Consider the following 25,187-nt stretch of genomic DNA (forward strand, 5'->3'; position numbering starts at 1 on the left):
GGCGTCCGCTATTGATTCCAGCCAATTTTGCAGTCAAATGGCACTCCTTCCCTTCCGAGCCCTGCCATGCGCCCAAACAGTTGATTTCCACCACATATAAGGTATCGCCAAACTCAGGAGAAATTGCACAATAAATGTTATGCTGAATTTTTTCCTTTTACTCTTGTAAAAAAAAAAGCTACCTGGTTGAAATAACAATTTTGTGGTAAATTTTTTTTTTTTTTTTTTCATGGCTCAACGTTATAAACGTCTGTGAAGCACCTGGGGGTTCAGGGTACTCACCAAACATCTAGATAAATTCCTTGAGGGGCCTAGTTTCCAAAATGGGGTCACTTGTGCGGGGTTTCTGCTGTTTAGGTACCTTAGGGGACCTCCAAATGCGACATGTTGCCTGCAATCTTTTTCAGCCAAATTTCCTTTCCAAAATTCAAATATTGCTCCTTTCGTTCCAAGCCCTCCCATTTGTCCAAACAAAGGTTTCAGACCACATGTGAGGTATCACCGCGCTCATAAAAAAGTGGTTAACAAACCTTGAGGTCAAATTTTTGGAATTACCTCTTGAAAAAGTGAGAAAATTGATGCTAAAGCAACATTTTTGAGAAAATTATTAAAATTTTCAATATGACAACGTAACGTTAACAAAATCTGTGAAGTACTTGTGGATCTAAAATGCTCACTATACCCCTAGATAGAAGCCTTGAGGGGTCTAGTTTCCAAAATGGTGTCACTTGTGAGGGATTTCTTCTGTTTAGTACCTTAGCGGACCTGTAAATGCAACATGGTGCCCGCAATCTATTTCAGCCAAATTTGCTTTCCAAAATTCAAATATTGCTCCTTCTGTTCCGAGCTCTCCCATTTGTCCAAACAGAGGTTTCTGACCACATGTGGGGTATCGGCGCGCTCATAAGAAAGTGGGGAACAAGTTTTGGGGTCCATTTTGTTGTGTTATTTCTTCTAAAAGTGAATAAATTTGGGTTAGAGCAACATTTTTAGGTAAAATTTAATTTTTGCTTTTTTTCATTCCACATTGCTTTTGTTCATGTGAAGCACCTGAAGGGTTAATAAACTTCTTGAATGTGGTTTTGAGTACTTTGGGGGGTGCAGTTTTTAGAATGGTGTCACTTTTGGGTATTTTCTGTCATCTAGGCCTATTGAAGTCACCTCAAATGTGATGTGGTCCCTAAAAAAATGGTTTTGTAAATTTTGATGTAAAAATGAGAAATTGCTGATAAACTTTGAACCCCTCTAACTTCCTAACAAAAAAAAAATGTTTCCAAAATTGTGCTGATGTAAAGTAGACATGTGGGAAATGTTATTTATTAACTATTTTGTGTCACAGAAATCTCTGGTTTAATGGTATAAAAATTCAAAAGTTGAAAATTGCTAAATTTTCAAAATTTTTGCCAATATTCAATTTTTTTCATAAATAAACGCAAAAAATATTGTCCTAAATTTGGTACTAACATGAAGTCCAATATGTGACGAAAAAACAATCTCAGAATCACCGGGATCCGTTGAAGCGTTCCAGAGTTATAACCTCATGAAGTGACACTGGTCAGAATTGCAAAATTTGGTCTGGTCATTAAGGTGAAAATTAGCTCCGTCACTAAAGGGTTAAGGGGGTTATCCAGGACTTTATGTTTTCCATTATTAGCAGGCACCATAATTGCTACCTACCTGCCTGTTCTTCTCTGCAATGAGCTCTTTTGGCTCATATAGGTCATGGACCGCTTCTGGCGGAGATTCTCCTGCTTCCTGTGATATCATATCTATAGTGCAGCTCCTTCTCTTTCGCTCAGCTCCTTCTCTTTCGCTCAGCTCCTTCTCTTTCGCTCGGCTCCTTCTCTTTCGCTCAGCTCCTTCTTCTCTTTCGCTCAGCTCCTTCTTCTCTTTCGCTCAGCTCCTTCTTCTCTTTCGCTCAGCTCCTTCTTCTCTTTCGCTCAGCTCCTTCTTCTCTTTCGCTCAGCTCCTTCTTCTCTTTCGCTCAGCTCCTTCTTCTCTTTCGCTCAGCTCCTTCTTCTCTTTCGCTCAGCTCCTTCTTCTCTTTCGCTCAGCTCCTTCTTCTCTTTCGCTCAGCTCCTTCTTCTCTTTCGCTCAGCTCCTTCTTCTCTTTCGCTCAGCTCCTTCTTCTCTTTCGCTCAGCTCCTTCTTCTCTTTCGCTCAGCTCCTTCTTCTCTTTCGCTCAGCTCCTTCTTCTCTTTCGCTCAGCTCCTTCTTCTCTTTCGCTCAGCTCCTTCTTCTCTTTCGCTCAGCTCCTTCTTCTCTTTCGCTCAGCTCCTTCTTCTCTTTCGCTCAGCTCCTTCTTCTCTTTCGCTCAGCTCCTTCTTCTCTTTCGCTCAGCTCCTTCTTCTCTTTCGCTCAGCTCCTTCTTCTCTTTCGCTCAGCTCCTTCTTCTCTTTCGCTCAGCTCCTTCTTCTCTTTCGCTCAGCTCCTTCTTCTCTTTCGCTCAGCTCCTTCTTCTCTTTCGCTCAGCTCCTTCTTCTCTTTCGCTCAGCTCCTTCTTCTCTTTCGCTCAGCTCCTTCTTCTCTTTCGCTCAGCTCCTTCTTCTCTTTCGCTCAGCTCCTTCTTCTCTTTCGCTCAGCTCCTTCTTCTCTTTCGCTCAGCTCCTTCTTCTCTTTCGCTCAGCTCCTTCTTCTCTTTCGCTCAGTTCCTTCTTCTCTTTCGCTCAGCTCCTTCTTCTCTTTCGCTCAGCTCCTTCTTCTCTTTCGCTCAGCTCCTTCTTCTCTTTCGCTCAGCTCCTTCTTCTCTTTCGCTCAGCTCCTTCTTCTCTTTCGCTCAGCTCCTTCTTCTCTTTCGCTCAGCTCCTTCTTCTCTTTCGCTCAGCTCCTTCTTCTCTTTTGCTCAGCTCCTTCTTCTCTTTCGCTCAGCTCCTTCTTCTCTTTCGCTCAGCTCCTTCTTCTCTTTCGCTCAGCTCCTTCTTCTCTTTCGTTCAGCTCCTTCTTCTCTTTCGCTCAGCTCCTTCTTCTCTTTCGCTCAGCTCCTTCTTCTCTTTCGCTCAGCTCCTTCTTCTCTTTCGCTCAGCTCCTTCTTCTCTTTCGCTCAGCTCCTTCTTCTCTTTCGCTCAGCTCCTTCTTCTCTTTCGCTCAGCTCCTTCTTCTCTTTCGCTCAGCTCCTTCTTCTCTTTCGCTCAGCTCCTTCTTCTCTTTCGCTCAGCTCCGTCTTCTCTTTCGCTCAGCTCCTTCTTCTCTTTCGCTCAGCTCCTTCTTCTCTTTCGCTCAGCTCCTTCTTCTCTTTCGCTCAGCTCCTTCTTCTCTTTTGCTCAGCCCCTTCTCTTTTGCTCAGCCCCTTCTCTTTTGCTCAGCCCCTTCTCTTTTGCTCAGCTCTGTAAATTGGGGAGGCACTGCTAACGCCATCTTGATTGACGGCTGACTACCCACAGTTAGGCAGCGGAAAGCCAGCTGTTAATAAATATGACCTCTACATTGATGACCCCTTGATAGCAGAACAAAAGAGAAGGGATTGCTCTATAGATGTGACGTCACAGGAAGCAAGAGAATCGCCTCCAGGAGCCATCCGTGACCTCTCTGAACCAGCAGAGCTCGTCACAGGGCAGAACCGGCATGAAGGTAGCAACTACCTGCCAGTAAGTGCTTAGCCCAAAAGGGAAAAAAAAAAGTCATGGACAACTCATTTACGTAGGTCTTCTAAAATCTAACTACAAAACAAATTGGATTCATTATCGTGCAAAACCTTTGACAGGCAACAACTCCCTTCACAACCATGGAGTGGCCAAATTTAGGCACATACAACTTCAAAGGGAACTTGTCACCGGATGTTTTTAATACTCGCCTAACGGTTGGTGCAGAGCACATTGGTCGGATGGGCGTCTCCGTTCTCCGGGTCCGTGTCTCCTCTTTCGGCCATCTTTGTCCTCTTTCTGAAGCTAGTGTGGATGATATGTTCTATGTCATCCACACTAGCCGATATTGAGGTCCTGCGCAGGTGCACTTTGATCTGCCCTGAGTATGGCAGATCAAAGTATTGTAGTGCGCCTGCACAGGACCTCAATGCCGGCTTGTGTGTATAACATAGAAAACGTCATCCACACTTGATTTAAAAGACTGAGGACAAAGGTGGCCGAAAGAGGAGGCGCGGACCCGGAGAACGGAGACGCCCATCCGATCAATGTGCTCTGCACCAACCATTAGGTGAGTATCATAAACATCTGGTGACTGGTTCCCTTTAACGTCTCCCAACAGAATGTTTTGTTTTTTTTATTTTGTTTAATCTTTTCATCAAATATAAAAATAGCAACAAAAAGGAATGAATATCCTCCAAAAATTAAGTATTACTTACAGCAAAGATGGGCTGCAGTGTGTACATCGCTCAGGCCAAAAACTAATGCTTTAGCAGGATATCAAACTCAAGAGCGTGTGCCAATGACTGCTCAGCTAACCTCTATCTCTCCTGATTTCCTCCGGAACAAATCCACTCGATAGACCGTTCTGAAGTTTTTAAATGGGAGAAAAAAGAAAGCTGCTGCCAGACAGCCCTGGCAGTGGCTTATCCCTTGGATTACAACAGGTTCAGGCATTAAAATTCAATCTGTCCGTCCTTTTTTCTCCTCCATTATCAATATTTGTCGGGAAAGAGCAAGGAGGCCTCCATACAAATTAGTCTTCTTGGTCAATCCCACCTATCTTGGGCCTAATCTGTTTACGGGACTACAGTGTGAAAGTGGTAGGTAAAATGATTGCGTGCAAAAGTGAATGATACAGTATATAAAGAGGGATAGTCAGAGGTAGAGGAAAAGCAGTAAATGGACACCAAGGGAGAGTGTTTGGCTGTCATGCATGGGATGGTAGGGGGAGCAGTAGATGGAGAGTGACAGTCATAACTGGGGAGGTAGTGAGAGCAATAGATGGGGAGTGACAGTTGTAGGTGGGTAGGTAGTGAGAGCAGTAGATGGGGAGTGACAGTCATAACTGGGGAGGTACTGCAAGCAGTAGATGGAGAGTGACTGGCATAGGTGGGGAGGTAGTGCGAGCAGTAGATGTAGAGTGACAGTCATAGGTGGGGAGGTAGTGAGAGCAGTAGATGGGGAGTGACAGTCATAGGTGGGGAGGTAGTGAGAGCAGTAGATGGGCAGTGACAGGCATAGGTGGGGAGGTAGTGAGAGCAGTAGATGGGGAGTGACAGGCATAGGTGGGGAGGTAGTGCGAGCAGTAGATGTAGAGTGACAGTCATAGGTGGGGAGGTAGTGAGAGCAGTAGATGGGGAGTGACAGTCATAGGTGGGGAGGTAGTGAGAGCAGTAGATGGGGAGTGACAGGCATAGGTGGGGAGGTAGTGAGAGCAATAGATGGAGAGTGACTGGCATAGGTGGGGAGGTAGTGCGAGCAGTAGATGTAGAGTGACAGTCATAGGTGGGGAGGTAGTGAGAGCAGTAGATGGGGAGTGACAGGCATAGGTGGGGAGGTAGTGAGAGCAGTAGATGGGGAGTGACAGTCATAGGTGGGGAGGTAGTGCGAGCAGTAGATGGGGAGTGACAGTCATAGGTGGGGAGATCGGTAGAGCAGTAGATGGGGAGTGACAGCCATAGGTGGAGAGGTAGTGAGAGCAGTAGATGGGGAGTGACAGTCATAGGTGGGGAGATCGGTAGAGCAGTAGAATAGGAGTGACAGCCATAGGTGGAGAGGTAGTGCGAGCAGTAGATGGGGAGTGACAGTCATAGGTGGAGAGGTAGTGCGAGCAGTAGATGGGTAGTGACAGTCATAGGTGGGGAGGTAGTGCGAGCAGTAGATGGGGAGTGACAGTCATAGGTGCGAAGTCAGTAGAGCAGTAGATGGAGAGTGATAGTCATGGATGGGGAGATATGGAGAGCAGTAGATGGAGAGTGACAGGCATAGGTGGGGAGATCGGTAGAGCAGTAGATGGGGAGTGACAGTCATAGGTGGGGAGGTAGTGCGAGCAGTAGATGGGGAGTGACAGTCATAGGTGCGAAGTCAGTAGAGCAGTAGATGGAGAGTGATAGTCATGGATGGGGAGATGTGGAGAGCAGTAGATGGAGAGTGACAGGCATAGGTGGGGAGATCGGTAGAGCAGTAGATGGGGAGTGACAGGCATAGGTGGGGAGGTAGTGCGAGCAGTAGATGGGGAGTGGCAGGCATAGGTGGGGAGGTAGTGCGAGCAGTAGATGAAGCGTGAAGCAAAGCGGTAAGTTCAGAGTGAGGGACTATGTCGTATGAGAGAGCATGGAAAAGTGGTGGTGTTTATATGAGGACGAGGGGCAGTAGTAGCCCCATGGAGAGGCCACGAGCCAGCGATGGTCATGGACAGATGCGAGACAGATTGAGGCGAGTGCCGGATGGGTATGATAGAGATGTGCTTTAACATTTTGAGAATAGAATATTAACCTGCATTATAGTATTCATTCTGCGGAGATTCATTTTGCAGTAATGAATGGTAAGCATCTATCATTAGGCTCTATATTGCGGTACTTAAGCATGCATGAGTTTAACCTTTTAATGCAGGCTTTCTGAAATCGGGCAAGATAAATTTTTACATTCAGACATCATTCAAAGAAAGGTGCAGATTATGTGAAATGAGGGAGCGTGATGGGAATGTTTCATTTCTCAATAACATTGGATGGTTTTTGTTTTTTTTTTCAATTTACAGACCAGGGTTGGTTTGCAGTCACCATGTTCTAGCTATAATTTGTCATGTTTATGCTCTTTGCATTAACCATCTATTTTATATGGTCCTGAGGTCGTGCCGAGGTCTATAAACTGAGATAGATATGGCGTACCACTCCTACAGCAGAATGACACTGTGCTGCAAGGGCAATACTGTAGGAAGTGTTGAACTCCTATCCATGTAATAGCCATGTCTTGAAACAGACACCTTTTTATTTTTCTACCAGCACTATTTAGCTGGAACTTCCTTTGCCTCTTTTCCCACCATGCATTGAACCTGCCAATGGCTTGGTTGCCGTGGGCTAGAAGGCCACGTTTCTGTAATATACAAGTGCATCTCAATAAATTAGAATCTCCTCAAAAAGTTAATTTATTTCAGTAATTCAATACAAAAAGGTAAACACATATTATAATGATAATGACTTTTGGGTTTTCATTGGCTGTAAGCCATAATCATCAACATTAACAGAAATAAACACATGAAATAGATCACTCTGTGTGTAATGACTCTATATAATATATAGAATAGATCCCTCTGTGTGTAATGACTCTATATAATATGTAGGAATAGACCCCTCTGTGTATAATGACTCTATATAATATATAGGAATAGATCCCTCTGTGTGTAGTGACTCTATATAATATATAGAATAGATCCCTCTGTGTGTAATGACTCTATATAATATATAGAATAGATCCCTCTGTGTGTAATGACTCTATATAATATGTAGGAATAGACCCCTCTGTGTATAATGACTCTATATAATATATAGGAATAGATCCCTCTGTGTGTAGTGACTCTATATAATATATAGAATAGATCCCTCTGTGTGTAATGACTCTATATAATATATAGGAATGGATCCCTCTGTGTGTAATGACGCTATATAATATATTGGAATAGATCCCTCAGTGTGTAATGACTCTATATAATATATTGGAATAGATCCCTCAGTGTGTAATGACTCTATATAATATATTGGAATAGATCCCTCAGTGTGTAATGACTCTATATAATATATTGGAATAGATCCCTCAGTGTGTAATGACTCTATATAATATATTGGAATAGATCCCTCAGTGTGTAATGACTCTATATAATATATTGGAATAGATCCCTCTGTGTGTAATGACTCTATATAATATATTGGAATAGGTCCCTCTGTGTAATGACGCTATATAATATATTGGAATAGGTCCCTCTGTGTGTAATCATTCTATATAATATATAGGAATAGATCTCTCTGTGTGTAATGACTCTATATAATATATAGGAATAGATCCCTCTGTGTATAATGACTATATAATATGTAGAATAGATCCCTCTGTGTGTAATGACTCTATATAATATATTGGAATAGATCCCTCTTTGTGTAATGACTCTATATAATATATAGGAATAGATCCCTCTGTGTATAATGACTGTATATAATAAATAGAATAGATCCCTCTGTGTGTAATGACTCTATATAATATATAGAATAGATCCTTCTGTGTGTAATGACTCTATATAATATATGCATTTCCCTTTTTGTATTAAATTACTTGAATAAATTAACTTTTTGAGGATATTCTCATTTATTGAGATGCACTTGTATAAGCGTAGTTTGAAACCATATTTCTAAAAAAGCAATTGTCTAGTCAGCGACTGATAAATATAGACGGTCTGCGGTGCGATTGTCGCTCTCAGCTATGACACATCGGTAACCTAAAAGTGGAACTAAATATTTCCCGACAATGTGCTACTCTGGAAATGTGGGCGAGTGTATTTAGATGTCTCAAGAAAAATAAATATTATTCTGTTAGTTTTCTTGCCATTTATATCTTTTTTTTTAAGCCTGCTTTACCTGAGGCTACGTGTATCTCCCAGCTGGAACATTAGCTTTTGTAATGTATTGAGCAGTAATGATTTCGGGCCTTGGAGAGCTCTGAAGAAAAATGACTCAAACTCTGGAATGAATAGGTGCACGTAGTTAGAGGATGAAGCTGCTGAAAGCACAAATGTTTTATATCATTTTTACATTATAATAAAGAAAACTAAAAAAGTTAGAAAAAGGCCATTTCATTGTTTGTGCCCTTTCAATAAGAGGATTTAAAGGGAACCTGACAGCTGATACTTGCTGCCCGAACCACAGGTAGCAGACCCTGGTGTGATCTCTTATAAGACGCGGCGCCGATTTCAGAGGAGGAGTCAAAATACAAAGCTGTCCGGAGACCAAGTCGTAGGGTGACTAGTCCATAAGGCCGCTGCCTGACTGCTTTTCCCCACCCCTGTGCGTTACACTCATCGGGGGGGACCCTGACGCCTCTCCTGAGTGCCCGGACCCGGAGACTGCTCCGAAATATTCACATCATATGCTTTTATGGCTGTTTATGTTACCACTTAGGTGGCAACTCTCAGCTATATCCAAAGGCCACAACTTGCATCCAGTGTCCCGCCGCTTGCAGTCTCTGAATGGCTCTCATTGGGGGCAAAAACGTGTTCAGATGCCATGTCTTAAAAGAAACATGACCTGCCCTGTAAATGCTCTGTTAATGACAAACTATGTGGGCGGAGAGACAAATTGCCCAATAATTGACTTCCATTATACTTATTACTCAAGTCGAGCCCATCAGAGCATCCAGCCTGCTCGACTCGAGTAAACAGCGCTTCGTCAGCACTAATGAGAACCTGTCAGTATAAGTCTATGAGATCCTTATTCTGGCTCCCATAGACTTACATTGAATACCGACCTCCGGCTCATGCAGCAATCACTGGCGTCATCCGGAAAGTCGTCAAACTGCAAAAGACGACCATAGAGGTACCAAGAACAGAAGAAGACTGCTTCTGGTAAGTATTTTATTAGGGGCAGGGAACCTTCATTAGTGATATTACAGCAGTGAAGTAAAACGTAAATGCCGTGGATGTGCTTTAAAAACTACAGCTTACCTTTAAAAAGCAAAAAATAAAAAAAGCCCTCACGGAAATCTATCAACCGCCGAAAAAAAAAATATATATATTTAATATATAAAGGTGTGTGTGTGTGTGTGTGTGTGTGTGTGTGTGTGTGTGTGTGTGTCCACTAAAGGAATCTGCACTGTCTCATTTACAATCACGAAATTTTGCAGACACCCCATGTGACTCAGGGAACGTCATAGACTGTTTTGACAGGAAAATTTAACCCTGCGTTTTACAGTTACTCTCCAAAACACCTGTGTCCATTAAAGTCAATTGAAATAAAAGCTACAGCTTATGAATAGTAGCTGTGATTGGTTGCTATAGGAACAAAATAAATTGTTAGTATAAGAAGCTTATGTGTGAGGTAATAAGATGTCGGTTGGGGAGATGGATAGAGAGAGACAGACAGAGACTGACAGACTGGGAAAGAGTTAGAGAGACAGTTAAAGAGACAGAGGAAGGCAGACAGGGAAAGAGTTAGACGGGGGGGGAGACAAAGGGGGGGAAAGAGACAGAGTGGGAAAAAAAAAGAGAGACAGAGTGATACAGAGACAGAGTGATACAGAGACAGAGTGATACAGAGACAGAGTGATACAGAGACAGAGTGATACAGAGACAGAGTGATACAGAGACAGAGTGATACAGAGACAGAGTGATACAGAGACAGAGTGATACAGAGACAGAGTGATACAGAGACAGAGTGATACAGAGACAGAGTGATACAGAGACAGAGTGATACAGAGACAGAGTGATACAGAGACAGAGTGATACAGAGACAGAGTGATACAGAGACAGAGTGATACAGAGACAGAGTGATACAGAGACAGAGTGATACAGAGACAGAGTGATACAGAGACAGAGTGATACAGAGACAGAGTGATACAGAGACAGAGTGATACAGAGACAGAGTGATACAGAGACAGAGTGATACAGAGACAGAGTGATACAGAGACAGAGTGATACAGAGACAGAGTGATACAGAGACAGAGTGATACAGAGACAGAGTGATACAGAGACAGAGTGATACAGAGACAGAGTGATACAGAGACAGAGTGATACAGAGACAGAGTGATACAGAGACAGAGTCTGACACACACAGACTGGGAGAGAGACATAGAGACAGTTACCATCCCGGGTACTACAGCTAGTGTGTGTGTGTGTGTGTGTGTGTGTGTGTGTGTGTGTGTGTGTGTATGTACATGTATGTGTGTGTGTATATGTGTATATATATATAATTATAATATAATTTACATTTTATATATATATTTATTGCACACACATGCATACATACACACATACACACATACATACACACATTCAGCTTTATATATTTTATATATTTATTACACACACATGCTTTGTTTAGATGCACACAGTATATCTAAGTTATGGCTGCCCAGAATATGCCCCCCCCCCCCATTTTTTATATATTTTATTTTTTCTACTGCAAAAATTTTTTAAAAAACTGTAACGTTGATATCAAAGGAAAGCATCCTGTACAATAAAGATACCTACTTATTTTCACTATTAAGTGACATCATAAAAAACACAAACAGAAAAAATTGTTTTGTGGGTTTTTTTTCGTTTTTCAATTTCACCATAATTGTCCTGTTTCCTGTTTAATACATTAAATGGTAATATGAATGGTGCCATTCAAAACTACAAATTGTGCGGCAATAAACCATCCCTCATACAGTTATGTAGGCAGAAGAATAAAGAAAAGTTACGGCTCTTGAATGTAAAAAAACAAAACCCTGTTGGCATCTCTGCGGAGTTGACTAATAGACTTATCTGTGTGTCCCCGGATATGAATACAGTAAAGGGGAATGCACTTTTCTCGTCTGTATACTGGGAATAATCCGCGGCGCTGGCAGCGTTAGTTTTTCCACGCGGTACCTGGAGCTGATGGCGTGGAGATAATTGCGCTCACGGTTGCGGCTCCGGCAGGACATTCATTAGCTGTCGGCATCGGATGTAGCTGAATGTTTCGACAACAGCATAAACATCAAAAAGAAAAAGAAGCACAACAGCAAATATTATTCTGTTCCAGTCACAAGGAAATGCGAGACATAATCAAAGTATTACATGAGGGATTTCATGTTTTACTTTCCGTTGACCCGCAGTGTTCCAGAAAAAGAACACAACTCCCAGTATCACCAATTATTTCCTCCAGTTGCGATGACTTCACGTAATACATAATACATCAATAGACACATCGACAGTATACATCTTATCTGACATAATGCATCCTTACTGCGCCTTACAAACTAAACAAAAGGAGTGTGAAAACGCTCTAATTTTCTACCGGGTCATTGTGTGGAGACGAGGGGCTTCAGGACACCTCGGATGCCGCTTTCCTATGGGACGTCATTAAAGGGACAGTATCGCTTTAGCAAATCTGTGTCTCCTTGCATGGCCGGTGCTGAGGAGCTTGTGAGATTAGAGGAATACAATACAAGATCTGACAGCTCCACTGTTGTTTATGGGTTGCAATATCAGATACAGCCACCAATTAGGAGTGGCGCTGTTCCTAACGTTGATCAATATCTTGAACAGAAATAAAAACCTGTATACCGTAAATCCCTCAATAAAAGTTTGGATTATATTAATACTGCTATATTCAATTATTAAAACAGCCCTCATTTATGATTGCTTAATAAAGAAGTTATTCATTACTATGATATTTCTGCCAGAACAGCAGATCAATGGGGGGTGCCAAGTGTCAGACCCCCATTGATTTATTGTCCATGGCTTATCCTAAGGAATCTATCATAGTGGACAAGCCTGTTAATGATTCTCATACATGGTATTCTAAGGTTTACGGTTAGATTAAAGGGTTAATCTCTCCCTCACCGATATGTATTAAGTGTAATAATAATAATATTATAGCAATTACCTCCTATTAGAAATGTTGTATAGTTCTCCTGATGTAGCCATGCCTCTTACCTCATGTGCAGGGCATTGCAGCAGGTTAGGTATCCATGGTTACAACCACAAGAAAACTGTCACTGTATGAATGTACGTAACCATGGATACCTTAGCTGCAATTCCCTGCACATGAGTTCAGAGAAATAGTTAATCAGGAGAACTCTACTACATTCATAATTGGAGGTGTTTGGTAATATCATCAGTATTATTACACCTACTACATATTGGGATAGGATCTTGGAGATGGGAATATCCCTGTAAGCTTCAAGGAAGAAAGAAGGAATATGTATCCTTTGCGAAAAGAAAAATTAATTTTTATATATATATATATATATATATATATATATATATATATATATATATATATATATATATATATATATATATATATAATATATGCACACACACACACACACACACACACTGGAACTTTGGATTACGAGCATAATTCGTTTGGAGAGTGTGCTCTTAAACCAAGTTACTCTTATAACACCAACACCACAATATCAACAATTGCTTGCTACATAAAATAACACCAATCTTACAGCCAAAACAAGCAATATACACAGTATAAACTTCAAATTGCTTTATAAACAATAGATTTAGGTAAAATGAATCAAATGGAACCACCCAGATGACGGATGGAATGATACACATGGGGGACACGGCACTAGTGGTGAAAAATACACACCAACATATACCAGCAGGATAGTAAGACAGATAATTATTAAATATGTGCTTAGCAGTAAGAGTCAGTCAGTCTATTACAAGATATATAAATAAAAAGTTATTATGTATAAGGACAGTGAGGTTAAGATTGCAAGGCACAATTCATATTACCAAAGAGTAAAAAATCCAAGAAGGTGTCAGTGCAGCAGCCCCCACGAACACTGACGCGCGTTTCGCAGCTACTGTGCTTCGTCCAGGAGTGATGTATACTGAGTCCCAGGGCTCCTTTATAAAGGGAACTGCATCCAATAATGTGCTTTAATGAAAATCCGTTGTGCATATAAACAGCACTGAACTGAGTGACTCTTACTGCTAAGCACATATTTAATAATTATCTGTCTTACTATCCTGCTGGTATATGTTGGTGTCTATTTTTCACCTAAATCTATTGTTTATAAAGCAATTTGAAGTTTATACTGTGTATATTGCTTGTTTTGGCTGTAAGATTTGTGTCAAGTTACTCTTATATCAAGGGGAATTTTCCCATAGGAAATAATTGAAATCCAGACAATTTTGTTCCACAACCCAAAAATATTTACTGTATTTATATAAACTTATTACAGTAATACAAAATAATGTCCTGTATTCATATAAAATTATTACCGTACACTAATACAAAATGCTGTACAGTAAAGAACAAATTAAACTGCACATTAGCTTACAATAGAATTGTTGGTGTGCAGGAGGTGCACTGTAGAGAGAAAATGATGTATAAATATGACAACCTTTAGGCTATGTGCGCACGTTGCGTAAAAACATGCAGTTACGCTGCGCTTTGTAGTGCAGCGTAACTGCATGCGTCCTGCGGCCCCTGCACAGTCTATGGAGATTGTGCAGGGGCCGTGCGCACGTGGCGTCTAAGAGCGCAGCGCTTCGGCTACTGCCGAAGCGCTGCGCAAAAAGAAGTGACATGTCACTTCTTTCCTGCTCTTTGCCGGCAGCTCCTGCTCTGTCTATGGCAGGAGCTGCAGGCAGAGCGCATGGAATCGGCGCTCACTACGGACATTTCTGCAGCGATCTAAAGCGCACATGTGCTCTTCAGATCGCTGCAGAAATTTCTGCAGGGCTAGTACGCAACGTGCGCACATAGCCTTCTTCTAGTACAATACACAGAACAACACACCCCAATTCTATTCTCCCCAAAATAAGGGCAGAACTAAGCCAAACGAGGGCTAGGAATACTGCCCAGGCAATTAATTACAGTACAAGCAATATGCTGCACTGGTTAGAAAGTACTACCTACATAAATAACAATTTGGGTTTTTGCAACAGCTATTTCAGTTTCATATATCTAATAACTGATGGACTGAGTAATATTTCTGGATTGAAATGAGGTTTATTGTACTAACAGAAAATGTGCAATCTGCATTTAAACAAAATTTGACCGCTGCAAAAGTAGGGGCACCCTTATCAATTTCTTGATTTGAACACTCCTAACTACTTTTTACTGACTTACTAAAGCACTAAATTGGTTTTGTAACCTCATTGAGCTTTGAACTTCATAGGCAGGTGTATCCAATCATGAGAAAAAGTATTTAAGGTGGCCACTTGCAAGTTGTTCTCCTATTTGACTCTCCTATGAAGAGTGGCATCATGGGCTCCTCAAAACAACTTTCAAATGATCTGAAAACAAAGATTATTCAACATAGTTGTTCAGGGGAAGGTACAAAAAGTTGTCTCAGAGATTTAAACTGTCAGTTTCCACTGTGAGGAACATAGTAAGGAAATGGAAGAACACAGGTACAGTTCTTGTTACGCCCAGAAGTGGCAGACCAAGAAAAATATCAGAAAGGTAGAGAAGAATGGTGAGAACAGTCAAGGACAATCCACAGACCACCTCCAAAGACCTGCAACATCATCTTGCTGCAGATGATGTCACTGTGCATCGGTCAACAATTTAGCACACGTTGCACAAGGAGAAGCTGTATGGGAGAGTGATGCGAAAGAAGCCGTTTATGAAAGCACGCCACAAACAGAGTCGCCTGAGGTATGCAAAAGCACATTTTGGACAAGCCAGTTACATTTTGGAAGAAGGTCCTGTGGACTGATGAAACAAAGATTGAGTTGTTTGGTCATACAAAAAGGTGTTATGCATGGAAGCAAAAAAACACGGCATTCCAAGAAAAGCACTTGCTACCCACAGTAAAATTTGGTGGAAGTTCCATCATGCTTTGGGGCTGTGTGGCCAATGCCAGCACCGGGAATCTTGTTAAAGTTGAGGGTCGCATGGATTCAACTCAGTATTAGCAGATTCTTGACAATAATGTGCAAGAATCAGTGACGAAGTTGAAGTTACGCAGGGGATGGATATTTCAGCAAGACAATGATCCAAAACACCGCTCCAAATCTACTCAGGCATTCATGCAGAGGAACAATTACAATGTTCTGGAATGGCCATCCCAGTCCCCAGACCTGAATATCATTGAAAATCTGTGGGATGATTTGAAGCTGCTGTCCATGCTCGGCGACCATCAAACTTAACTGAACTGGAATTGTTTTTTAAACAGGAATGGTCAAATATACCTTCATCCAGGATCCAGGAACTCATTAAAAGCTAGAGAAAGTGACTAGAGGCTGTGATTTTTGCAAAAGGAGGATCTGCAAAATATTAATGTCACTTTATGTTGAGGTGCCCATACTTTTGCACCGGTCAAATTTTGTTTAAATGCGGATTGTACATTTTCTGTTAGTACAATAAACCTCATTTCAATCCAGAAATATTACTCAGTCCATCAGTTATTAGATATATGAAACTGAAATAGCTGCTGCAAAAACCCAAATTGTTATAAAGAAAAAAGGTTAACATTAATAGGGGTGCCCAAACTTTTTCATATGACTGTATATCCCCAAATGCAAATTGCTAGACATGCTATATAGTATATTATACTGTAATGTACAATGGTATACAGTATAGAATACATATGGACAGAAAGTTACCTCCAGAGCGGATCAGAGTGTGGTGAAAGGACAGAAGCGGAAGTGTATATGGTGAGCATAATAATTTTATTCATTTATATAGCGCTATTAATTCCACAGCGCTTTACATACATCAGCATTTGCTCTTATTACAAAGCATTGTTCTTAAACCAAGGTAGACATTTGTAAAAAGCTTTCCTTGTCTTGCAAAATGCTCTCAAACCAAGCTACTCTAATCCAAGGTTCCACTGTATATATATATGTTTCTGATTTTTCTCTTTTATAGATATATTTTTGAGTGAAATGTAAATTGTTCTTTTATTCTATAAACTACTGACAACGTCTCCGAATTTCCAAACAATACATTTTGTATTTATTTTCTTAAAATGAGAAATTGTCAAAATAACAAAACAATGCATTCCTTTCAGACTTTAAGTAATGCAAAGAAAACAAGTTCATAATCATTTAGACACAACAATACTAATAATGCTTTATCCTGGGAAGATTCAGAAATCAATATTTTGTGGAATAACCATGATGTGTAATCCCAGCTTTCATGCGTCTTGGCTGCTTTCCACCAGTCTTTCACACTGCTTTTGGGTGACCTTATGTCAAACCTGGTTCAAAAATGTAAGCAGTTCTTCTTGGTTTGATGGTTGGTGACTTTCCATCTTCTTTTTGATTACATTCCAGAGGTTTTCAATGGGGTTCAGGTCTGGAGATTGGGCTGGCCATGACAGGGTTTTGATGTGGTAGTCCTTCATCCACATATTGATTTACCCAGCTGTGTGGCATGGCGCATTATCCTGCTGGAAAAACCAGTCCTCAGAGTTGGGAAACATTGCCTGAGCAGAAAGAAGCAACCGGTTTTCCAGGATAACCTTGTATGCGGCTTGATTGTCCTTCGCAAACATTTTGAATTAAACCCAATAGCACTAAATGATTTTCAGTCCCAAATACATGGTTTGATTAATAAAAAGGTGGCAATAAACATAGAAGCTGCATGTTTACGTATATTGTTCCTTCGTTCTCGTGCTGTGGGAGTATTGGTGTCACTATTTAGGAAATGGAACTTTTTGTGGGAGCAACAAAAGTTAATAAAAATACAAGTGTTAAAAAAAAATGGACACAGGTAGCGAGAGGGCGACTCAAGGATTAGTGATTCTTTATTATTTTTATTATACGGTATGTAGTGACCCTGTATAACTCGTCCTCCCCTATTTTAATTGTCTCTGTATTAACCCTCCTCTGATTACATTCCCATTAGCTGCTTCTAACCCTGTCTGAGAATGCTGAATGTCTCATCTTTCCAAGCAATGTCCTTCTGGATTTCTACTGACTTTTTCATCTCCATTTTTTCTCCCCTTCCCCACAACAATGTCTAGTTCCCACCACGGCTGCCAGCACTCCTGACGCTGTTGACAAGTACCTAGAAAATCCGAATGATGAGAATGAGCACGACCGCTTCCAAAAAGCCAAAGAGCGTCTGGAAGGCAAACACCGGGAGAGAATGTCCGAGGTAACTCGGTGGCATCATGGCATCATGCTGGCATCATATCCATCTGTCACGCTGTAATATTTGTGTACATAGATAAAGCTGCAATGAAAATTATTCACCCCTCCCTCCTCCCATTGTAAAGATAGTTTGTTACAAAATGTACAAAATTTTGTGATCAAACAAGAACAAGATAAATTGTTCAACTAATGGTTTCGCCAAATTCACCACAAAACAATTCTTCTGTCTCAGAACTATCCACGTCTTTAGTACTTAGTAGAGCGCGTCTGGCTGTTATGACCTGCTGCACAGCCCGACAGCAGCTTCTGGAGGAATCTTGGCCCATTCTTCATGAGTAATGGCTTCCATTTATTTAATATTCTTTGGTTTGCATTCTGCCACCACCTTTTTGAGATTCCACAAATGTTTTTCTATGGGTTTCAAGTCAGAAGACTGTGACGACTACTCCAGAATATTCCTAGACCTCTTCAAAACCAAGCCTTGGTGGACTTTGAGGTATACTTGGAATTGTTGTCCTGTTGGACTTTAGGTTTATCTCAGAAGGCATGACATATCTGCTATCATTCCTGATATTTGATTGAATCCATAGTCCTTCAAACACTGCAGGTTTCTAGCACAAGATGAAGCAAAGCAGCCACAGAGTATCACCAAGCTGCCACCATGCTTCACTGTAGGCCTCACTTAGCCGACACTATGCTTCACTGTAAGCCTTACTGAGCCACTACTATGCTTCACTGTAGGCATCACTGAGCCACCACCATGCTTCACTATAGGCATCACTGAGCCACCACCATGCTTCACTGTAGGCTTCACTGAGCCTCCACCATGCTTCACTGTAGGCATCACTGAGCCACCACCATGCTTCACTGTAGGCATCACTGAGCCACCACCATGCTTCACTGTAGGCATCACTGAGCCACCACCATGCTTCACTGTAGGCATCACTGAGCCACCACCATGCTTCACTGTAGGCATCACTGAGCCACCACGATGCTTCACTGTAGGCATCACTGAGCCACCACCATGCTTCACTGTAGGCATCACTGAGCCACCACCATGCTTCACTGTAGGCATCACTGAGCCTCACTATACACAAAACTGAACCACCGTGATGCTTCGCTATAGCAGGGTGTTCTATTCAGCAGATGCTTCATTCTTTCCTCATGTGACATATCGCTGATAGAACCTCCGCAGCATCGTGCACATTATGTGCATTCCTAGATACTGGGTGATACTCCAGGCTGGTTTCGGTATGATGGGGCGCTGTCCTCCACACCCTTCGGTCTGTGCTACAGAGCCACAACAGATGGGCATAGACAATACAGCAGGGAGTGAGCCCCATATCGCCAGCTCTTTGGTGTTTTACTGTGTAGCAGAAGTGAGGACACATCAATATCAGGGATATTGAGGATCCTGAAGGAACAAATACGAACCCTGCATGGCTCTGGTCCCCGTCAATTATGTCATGACCAGTCAGCGCTAATGGAACATGCACAGATCTTCCCAGGACAGTTCATGAAAAATCGAACTACCCTGATGGACCAAGACCGTTCAGAGGCACATAATCCTGCATGCTTTCTTGCTTGCTGTACGTAGCTTGCACTGGTAATTTGCATTGAAAGGTAAAAAGTTTCTTTAAAAAATTGCCCCTCCTCTTCCATCTTCTCTAGGTAGGTGCAGCATCTTACTACCGGCAGACTGGATAGTATTGTCCGCACCTTTCTCCAGCTCTTTTTTTTCTCCCGCATACCCATATGTTTGCAGAATATGGTGGCTGAAACTGCAGATAAATATTTAGACCTATTTATAAATCATTCGCTCTAATAAATAACCACGGGGTGAATAGCGGTGTCTCAGGAACACCGCGTCCTACTTCATAAATAACGGAGACGCAGGGAAAATGAAGCTGTATAATGTGTAGGATTAGCTTTATGAATCTGCAGTGTTTGTTCTGTAGAGAATGGGCTGCAGACCCGGGTTTATTTCACGTAGACATTTTATAGCTGTTGCCTATAATTTAAGGCTGGGAACATAGTTTTCTTGGTCTCTATTACAGACAGATCTGTGGGCAAAGATGTCTTCCGAGTCACCTTCATAAATGTTTCTGTAATATATCAGAGGTGAAGAAAGCGGAAAAAACCTCATCCAGGCACCTGATAAATCTGTCTGCCGAGGCAACCGGTGTGATCGCCCTAGGTTGTGCCCATGGATCGCGCAATGTGCCCATGGATCGCATGCCCAGCCTCCAGCGGCTTCTGTAGGGAAATTAAGTACTGGATCATCGTCATCATTTAGGGAAATGTAAAAAACATTTGCCAGAATCGGAGCTGCTCGTATCAAGGGATAGGATCCTTGAGTGGAGGAAGCCCCTCTGTGATGGTCAAAAGCCCTAATATGCCCTTCATGAGACAAACATCTTTAAGCCTCGATATACAATGCTTCTTTGCTTCATTACTGGCCGTTCCAATGTGGTGTGTCATTCACTATCGTTTTCTTTTGTGCAGGTCATGAAAGAATGGGAGGAAGCCGAGCGTCAAGCCAAGAATCTGCCAAAAGCTGACAAGAAGGCTGTGATAGAGGTAATGGAGAACCTAGGACTTTTGGTTTATTGATTGGTGGTCGTCTGGTGCTAGGACTGGCTCCCGTGAATTAGGGCACATCTATAAGATGTGTTTGTTGTGTTCATCTAGAAGCATTAAGTCTTAATTACAAAGCTGAAAGCCAATGTTGCCCGTACGTACTTGTAGCGTGTGCCATCAGCCATTGGATGGTGAAGATCGGACAAGTCTGAATGGTGTCACTTGAACCCTCAAGGACCTTTCTTTCCGGGTAAATTCCTTTAGTTCAGCATTGATTTGTTGGACCTGACAGGTTTTGTAATATTAAATGTTCTGGACTAATGGGTAGTCATTGGAAAAATATGGACCTTACAGGGAGACATATATATCTAACCTGTGGAAATTTGCTCTTGACGGTTTGGACATACTTTGGGTTGCCCTGGACTTTGATACTGGTGGCTTGTGCCTTAATATAGATCAGTAATATCCGATGGATATTAGGGGGGTCCAGCACAAAGCTCCCGCACCAAGAAGCTGTTTGCAGATGCCACAGCAGCCGAAAGTCGTGTAATGGAGCCAGGTTCGTACATTGTGTAGTGGCCATACTGCATTTAACCTCCCACTGACAAGAGTAAGACCACTACACAAGTTATTTTACGACATTGCAAAACACCTGAAGGCACAGGAAACCCTATTACTGGATTTAAGGAATGCCAAAATTCTCTGGAACATTAGAATATTGACTCTGATGTTCCAAATTGCCTCTTGGATTCAGTAGCTGGGTGCCTCATTCTTTGGGGAATATGTCTTATGTCTTGGGGGCATCCAGTACTGTCCTTTGTTATATTCTTTTGTTGGGCAATGTCTTACCCCACTCCAAGTAGACTTATTGACTTAACTGCTCTCCTAAAATTAAATAGTACCAAATCACCCAAGCCTCAAGCACAATGCATGTAGGGAAGGGTGGAAGAAGTACTGTTTTGGGGAAGATATGGTTGATCACTGCGGTGCTGATGCTTGTAGAAAATGTGTTTAAAAATTGGAGGGGAAGTCATTAAGCCCTGTCAGATGACCTCCACCCCCCGGCAGTGGCTTATTTCCTTTAAGAATCAAGGATTGGACTTGTTGAATTTGATCATGCCCAATCCTTCTTTCCCACCATCCTTTGTATTGGGAGAGGGTCATGTTAGCTTGTTGATGTCCTGTCCAATTCGTTTGTTGTGTTTGACCTACTGGAGGAGGAAGGTTGAACTAGATGGACCTAGGCCTTTTTTTCAACCTATGTAACCATGTACGTGGGTTTTCAGATTTCAGCCTTTATGACAAGAAAGGCCCAAGTTCAGTGCCCTTAAACTTATTTTAATAGTAAATTTATGGAATGATAGCATTAATCTGAGTGGTTGCCATTGTATTAACATATTGTTAATTAAGGCAGTATGTCCACAGATGGTTAACCACCGTCAGTTCTGACATATAGTCCATATGGACCACCGACAAACCATGTTCTACAATAGGCCTGATGGCCACGTGTACTGTTCTGCATAGCTTCATCTGTCATAGCAATGGACAGGAATCATTAGCTGGAAACAGTAGTGATGGATGTCACACACACGCATGGTCCTCTTGGGATTGACCTCATTAATTGCTGCATTTACGTAATTGCAGCAACCTCCTATGAAGATTACAAATATGCTGAAATAAGCAAAATCCCCATCAATAAAATGTATTCCGATGCCAGTCACAAAATAAATCTATATACCTTGCAGAAATTATTCAATGGGGTCAAAGGAGAGCTGTCAAATGCGCAAAAATAAATGTAGCGTGCACCACATCAGCGATCAACTGCACTAGTGATTTCTAGCAGGGATATATTTACATCTGCTCAATACCATGACTTAAAGAGTAACAAAGCTTTCTTCCTGATGTTGCATAGTTAGCAGGTACTTAAATTGCCTGCAAATCAGTAGGAGTCCAAGTCTTAAGACGTCCACTGATCGCACAATAGACACCTGAGAAGTGCTCAGCAGGCGGGAGCGCCCGGCTGAGCAGGCGGGAGCGCCCGGCTGAGCAGGCGGGAGCGCCCGGCTGAGCAGGCGGGAGCGCCCGGCTGAGCAGGCGGGAGCGCCCGGCTGAGCAGGCGGGAGCGCCCGGCTGAGCAGGCGGGAGCGCCCGGCTGAGCAGGCGGGAGCGCCCGGCTGAGCAGGCGGGAGCGCCCGGCTGAGCAGGCGGGAGCGCCCGGCTGAGCAGGCGGGAGCGCCCGGCTGAGCAGGCGGGAGCGCCCGGCTGAGCAGGCGGGGGCCCGCGGCTCAGCAGCCTATAATCCACTGAGTTGAATCTGTAGAGGCATGGCAGGGAGGATTCGTCTGCTTCCGGGAGGACCAACCTCAAGGACGTATAACCCCAAGGACCAACCCCGAGGATGGTTAAACACCAGCATTAAAAAATAAATAGTAAAACACTTTATTTTTCATCGAAACATTTTAAATGCATGAAACATCCCCATGAAGATGTCTTGTGATGATTTACAATGTAGTGTTTCCAGGAGAAGGAAGAGCTGGGTCTTATCGGCTGCATAATATTATTATTCGGTGACATTAGTAACACAAAAGGTTGTTGCAAACTCTTCTTTTTTTTTTTTTTTTCCCCACTAGTAAATGTGGTCACCTTACAAATTTCGAGCTATTCTTCTCAGTGTAACTTATGTGTTTCTCTTTTTAGTAAAATATATATAAAGCTTAAAATGGAATTCTTTGCTTAGCGATCTCCTGGAGTAATAGAGGGGCTTTCATCAGTGCCCCCTCAAGGTGTGCACCCTGAAAAGGAGACCTACATAAAACATGTTATTGAGGATCTTAATAATCGCTCAACCAACATTCTCATATCCAGCATGCACAGCTTAGACCATGCTCAATAACTCTTCCAGAACGTCTTGGAGGCTCTCGGAAATGGAGATCTCCAGAAAGAGATGAAAAGTTCTGCGCAAACTTCTTGTAAGACCAAGCTTCCCTAATATTTCCTTTGCCCTGACAGCCACATACTGAACCATCAATTTTTGTTTAGTTCATCTTTATACAAATAAAAGTAATCCCCAACCATCTCAAGAAGATTTAATGAAAGTTGGCAGGCATGGCCTAGAGGGAACGTTAGACGTGAGGTCTGGAACGATTAGTTGGTTTGTGTCCTTCAGCTGTTTATTCATGGACCGTTTGCTCTGATTTGTAGCGTTTCCAGGAGAAGGTAGAATCGCTGGAACAAGAGGCGGCCAATGAGAGGCAGAAGCTGGTTGAGACTCACATGGTTCGAGTGGAGGCCATACTAAATGATCGCCGACGAGTAGCCTTGGAGAATTATATCACTGCGCTACAATCTGATCCACCAAGGGTAAGAGATGAACAATTGCCTATGTAATGCAAAGAAGTTCTCGCTTTTGTTGGGTTAGTTTTGCAGTACTGCATATTGCTCTGGTGGACACAGACAGATGAGGGCCCCTGGGCCCTTTACAGTCCAATAGCTCCTCATAATGCATAATTCCTCCTGCCTTGGAGGTGGTAGTGGTCCCCTTACCTCTTGTGCCCCAGGTTGCACCATTGATATGTACGCCCATGGCATAGTGTATTCATGGAGTTTTAGGCTCCAAAATTCCTACTTTTGTACACAGCAAAGCCTGACTGTTCAAGTCACTAAAGACATGGCATGCACCTACTGGGAACACACCACAGGTTGGAAACTTAGGATCTAAGATAGTCATTAAGTGTACTGTTACCTCTGGTCCTAGACTAGTGGTGTTATGCAGCCTCTGAAGGATGTCCGACGTGTTAGTATTCAACTATTATCAGTAAGTGACAACTTGATTTGGACCAAGACTTTTTCTGGAGATCTTTCTGATTACATAACAGAATAAATGGAGGATAACATGATGATATAATGAAGATTTTTTTTTTTTTTTAAAAGTGGTTTTCCCACGAACAAAGTTCATTTTTAAGTTGCATTCCCTTGATCGTAACCATGCTCTTGTGAGCCTTACGTTCACACCAAATTTTTTTAGCTTCTGGAATAATGGTAGAGAAAACAAAAGTATGATACAGGGAACATATGGTAAGGTGACAGCCATGCGGAGGTCCATGGGTGTAGCTATAGGGCGTGTAGTGCCAAAAAAGCCTAGAGCCTGAAAAACCCAAAGACCCTACTACCACTTATGAAGATGGGAACATTATAAATGGCTAGTGATGAGCGAGCACTACCATGCTCGTAACTTGTAACTAGTGATAAGTGAGCACTACGATGCTTGGATGCTCTGTACTCCTAACTAGTGATGAGCGGGCACTACCATGCTCAGGTGCTCAGTACTTGTAACTAGTGATAAGTGAGCACTACCATGCTCGGCTGCTCCGTACTCATAACTAGTGATGAGTGAGAACTACCATGCTCGGCTGCTCCGTACTCGTAACTAGTGATGTGCAGGCGCTACCATGCTCAGTACTCGTAACTAGTGATGAGTGGGCACTACCATGCTCAGGTGCCTGGTACGCGTAACAAGTAGGTGGATGCTTGAATGTTTTTCCAGGAATTTTTTCATTACCGTAAATGAGACATCGTAGTAGGGATTTGGTCTCAGATTCTGTGTTGGGGCTCGTTTCCCTCTATGATCGCCGGTTTTCACCAACCATGACTCGTGACTGTAGAGCAATCTTTTTCTAAACCATCAGATCCTTCTTTTTATGGTTCTTTGTTTTAACCACAAACCAAACACCCATGGCAGTCGAATGTGCGTATTCTAGATCCTCCGTATAAATCCACAGCCACTTGCGCATATGATTGTATTGCTTAGTTCCACCTGGACACATTAACTAAGAATCTGCTCGCATGGCTGGTAAAACTCAGAGGAATTACCGAGTGAACTCTGCAAAGAAAACAAATTCATTGAAGAGGATGGGAAGTAAGTTAAACTGGGTCAGAGATTAGCATAA

General features: G+C 42.3%; 1 protein-coding gene across 3 annotated transcripts in view; it reads left to right on the forward strand.

Moving 5' to 3' along the window:
- The window catches only part of APP (amyloid beta precursor protein), a 365,769-nt gene that overhangs the window by 295,319 nt on the left and 45,263 nt on the right, over window positions 1-25,187 (forward strand). For all 3 annotated transcript variants that reach the window (XM_075335061.1, XM_075335059.1, XM_075335060.1), the window contains exons 8-10: window positions 17,532-17,665; window positions 20,167-20,241; window positions 23,443-23,601. In XM_075335061.1, the coding sequence (XP_075191176.1) occupies window positions 17,532-17,665; window positions 20,167-20,241; window positions 23,443-23,601 (368 nt within the window). The remainder of the gene's footprint in view (window positions 1-17,531; window positions 17,666-20,166; window positions 20,242-23,442; window positions 23,602-25,187) is intronic.

The sequence above is a fragment of the Anomaloglossus baeobatrachus genome, chromosome 2, assembly GCF_048569485.1.
Source record: "Anomaloglossus baeobatrachus isolate aAnoBae1 chromosome 2, aAnoBae1.hap1, whole genome shotgun sequence".
NCBI classification, from domain to species: domain Eukaryota; kingdom Metazoa; phylum Chordata; class Amphibia; order Anura; family Aromobatidae; genus Anomaloglossus; species Anomaloglossus baeobatrachus.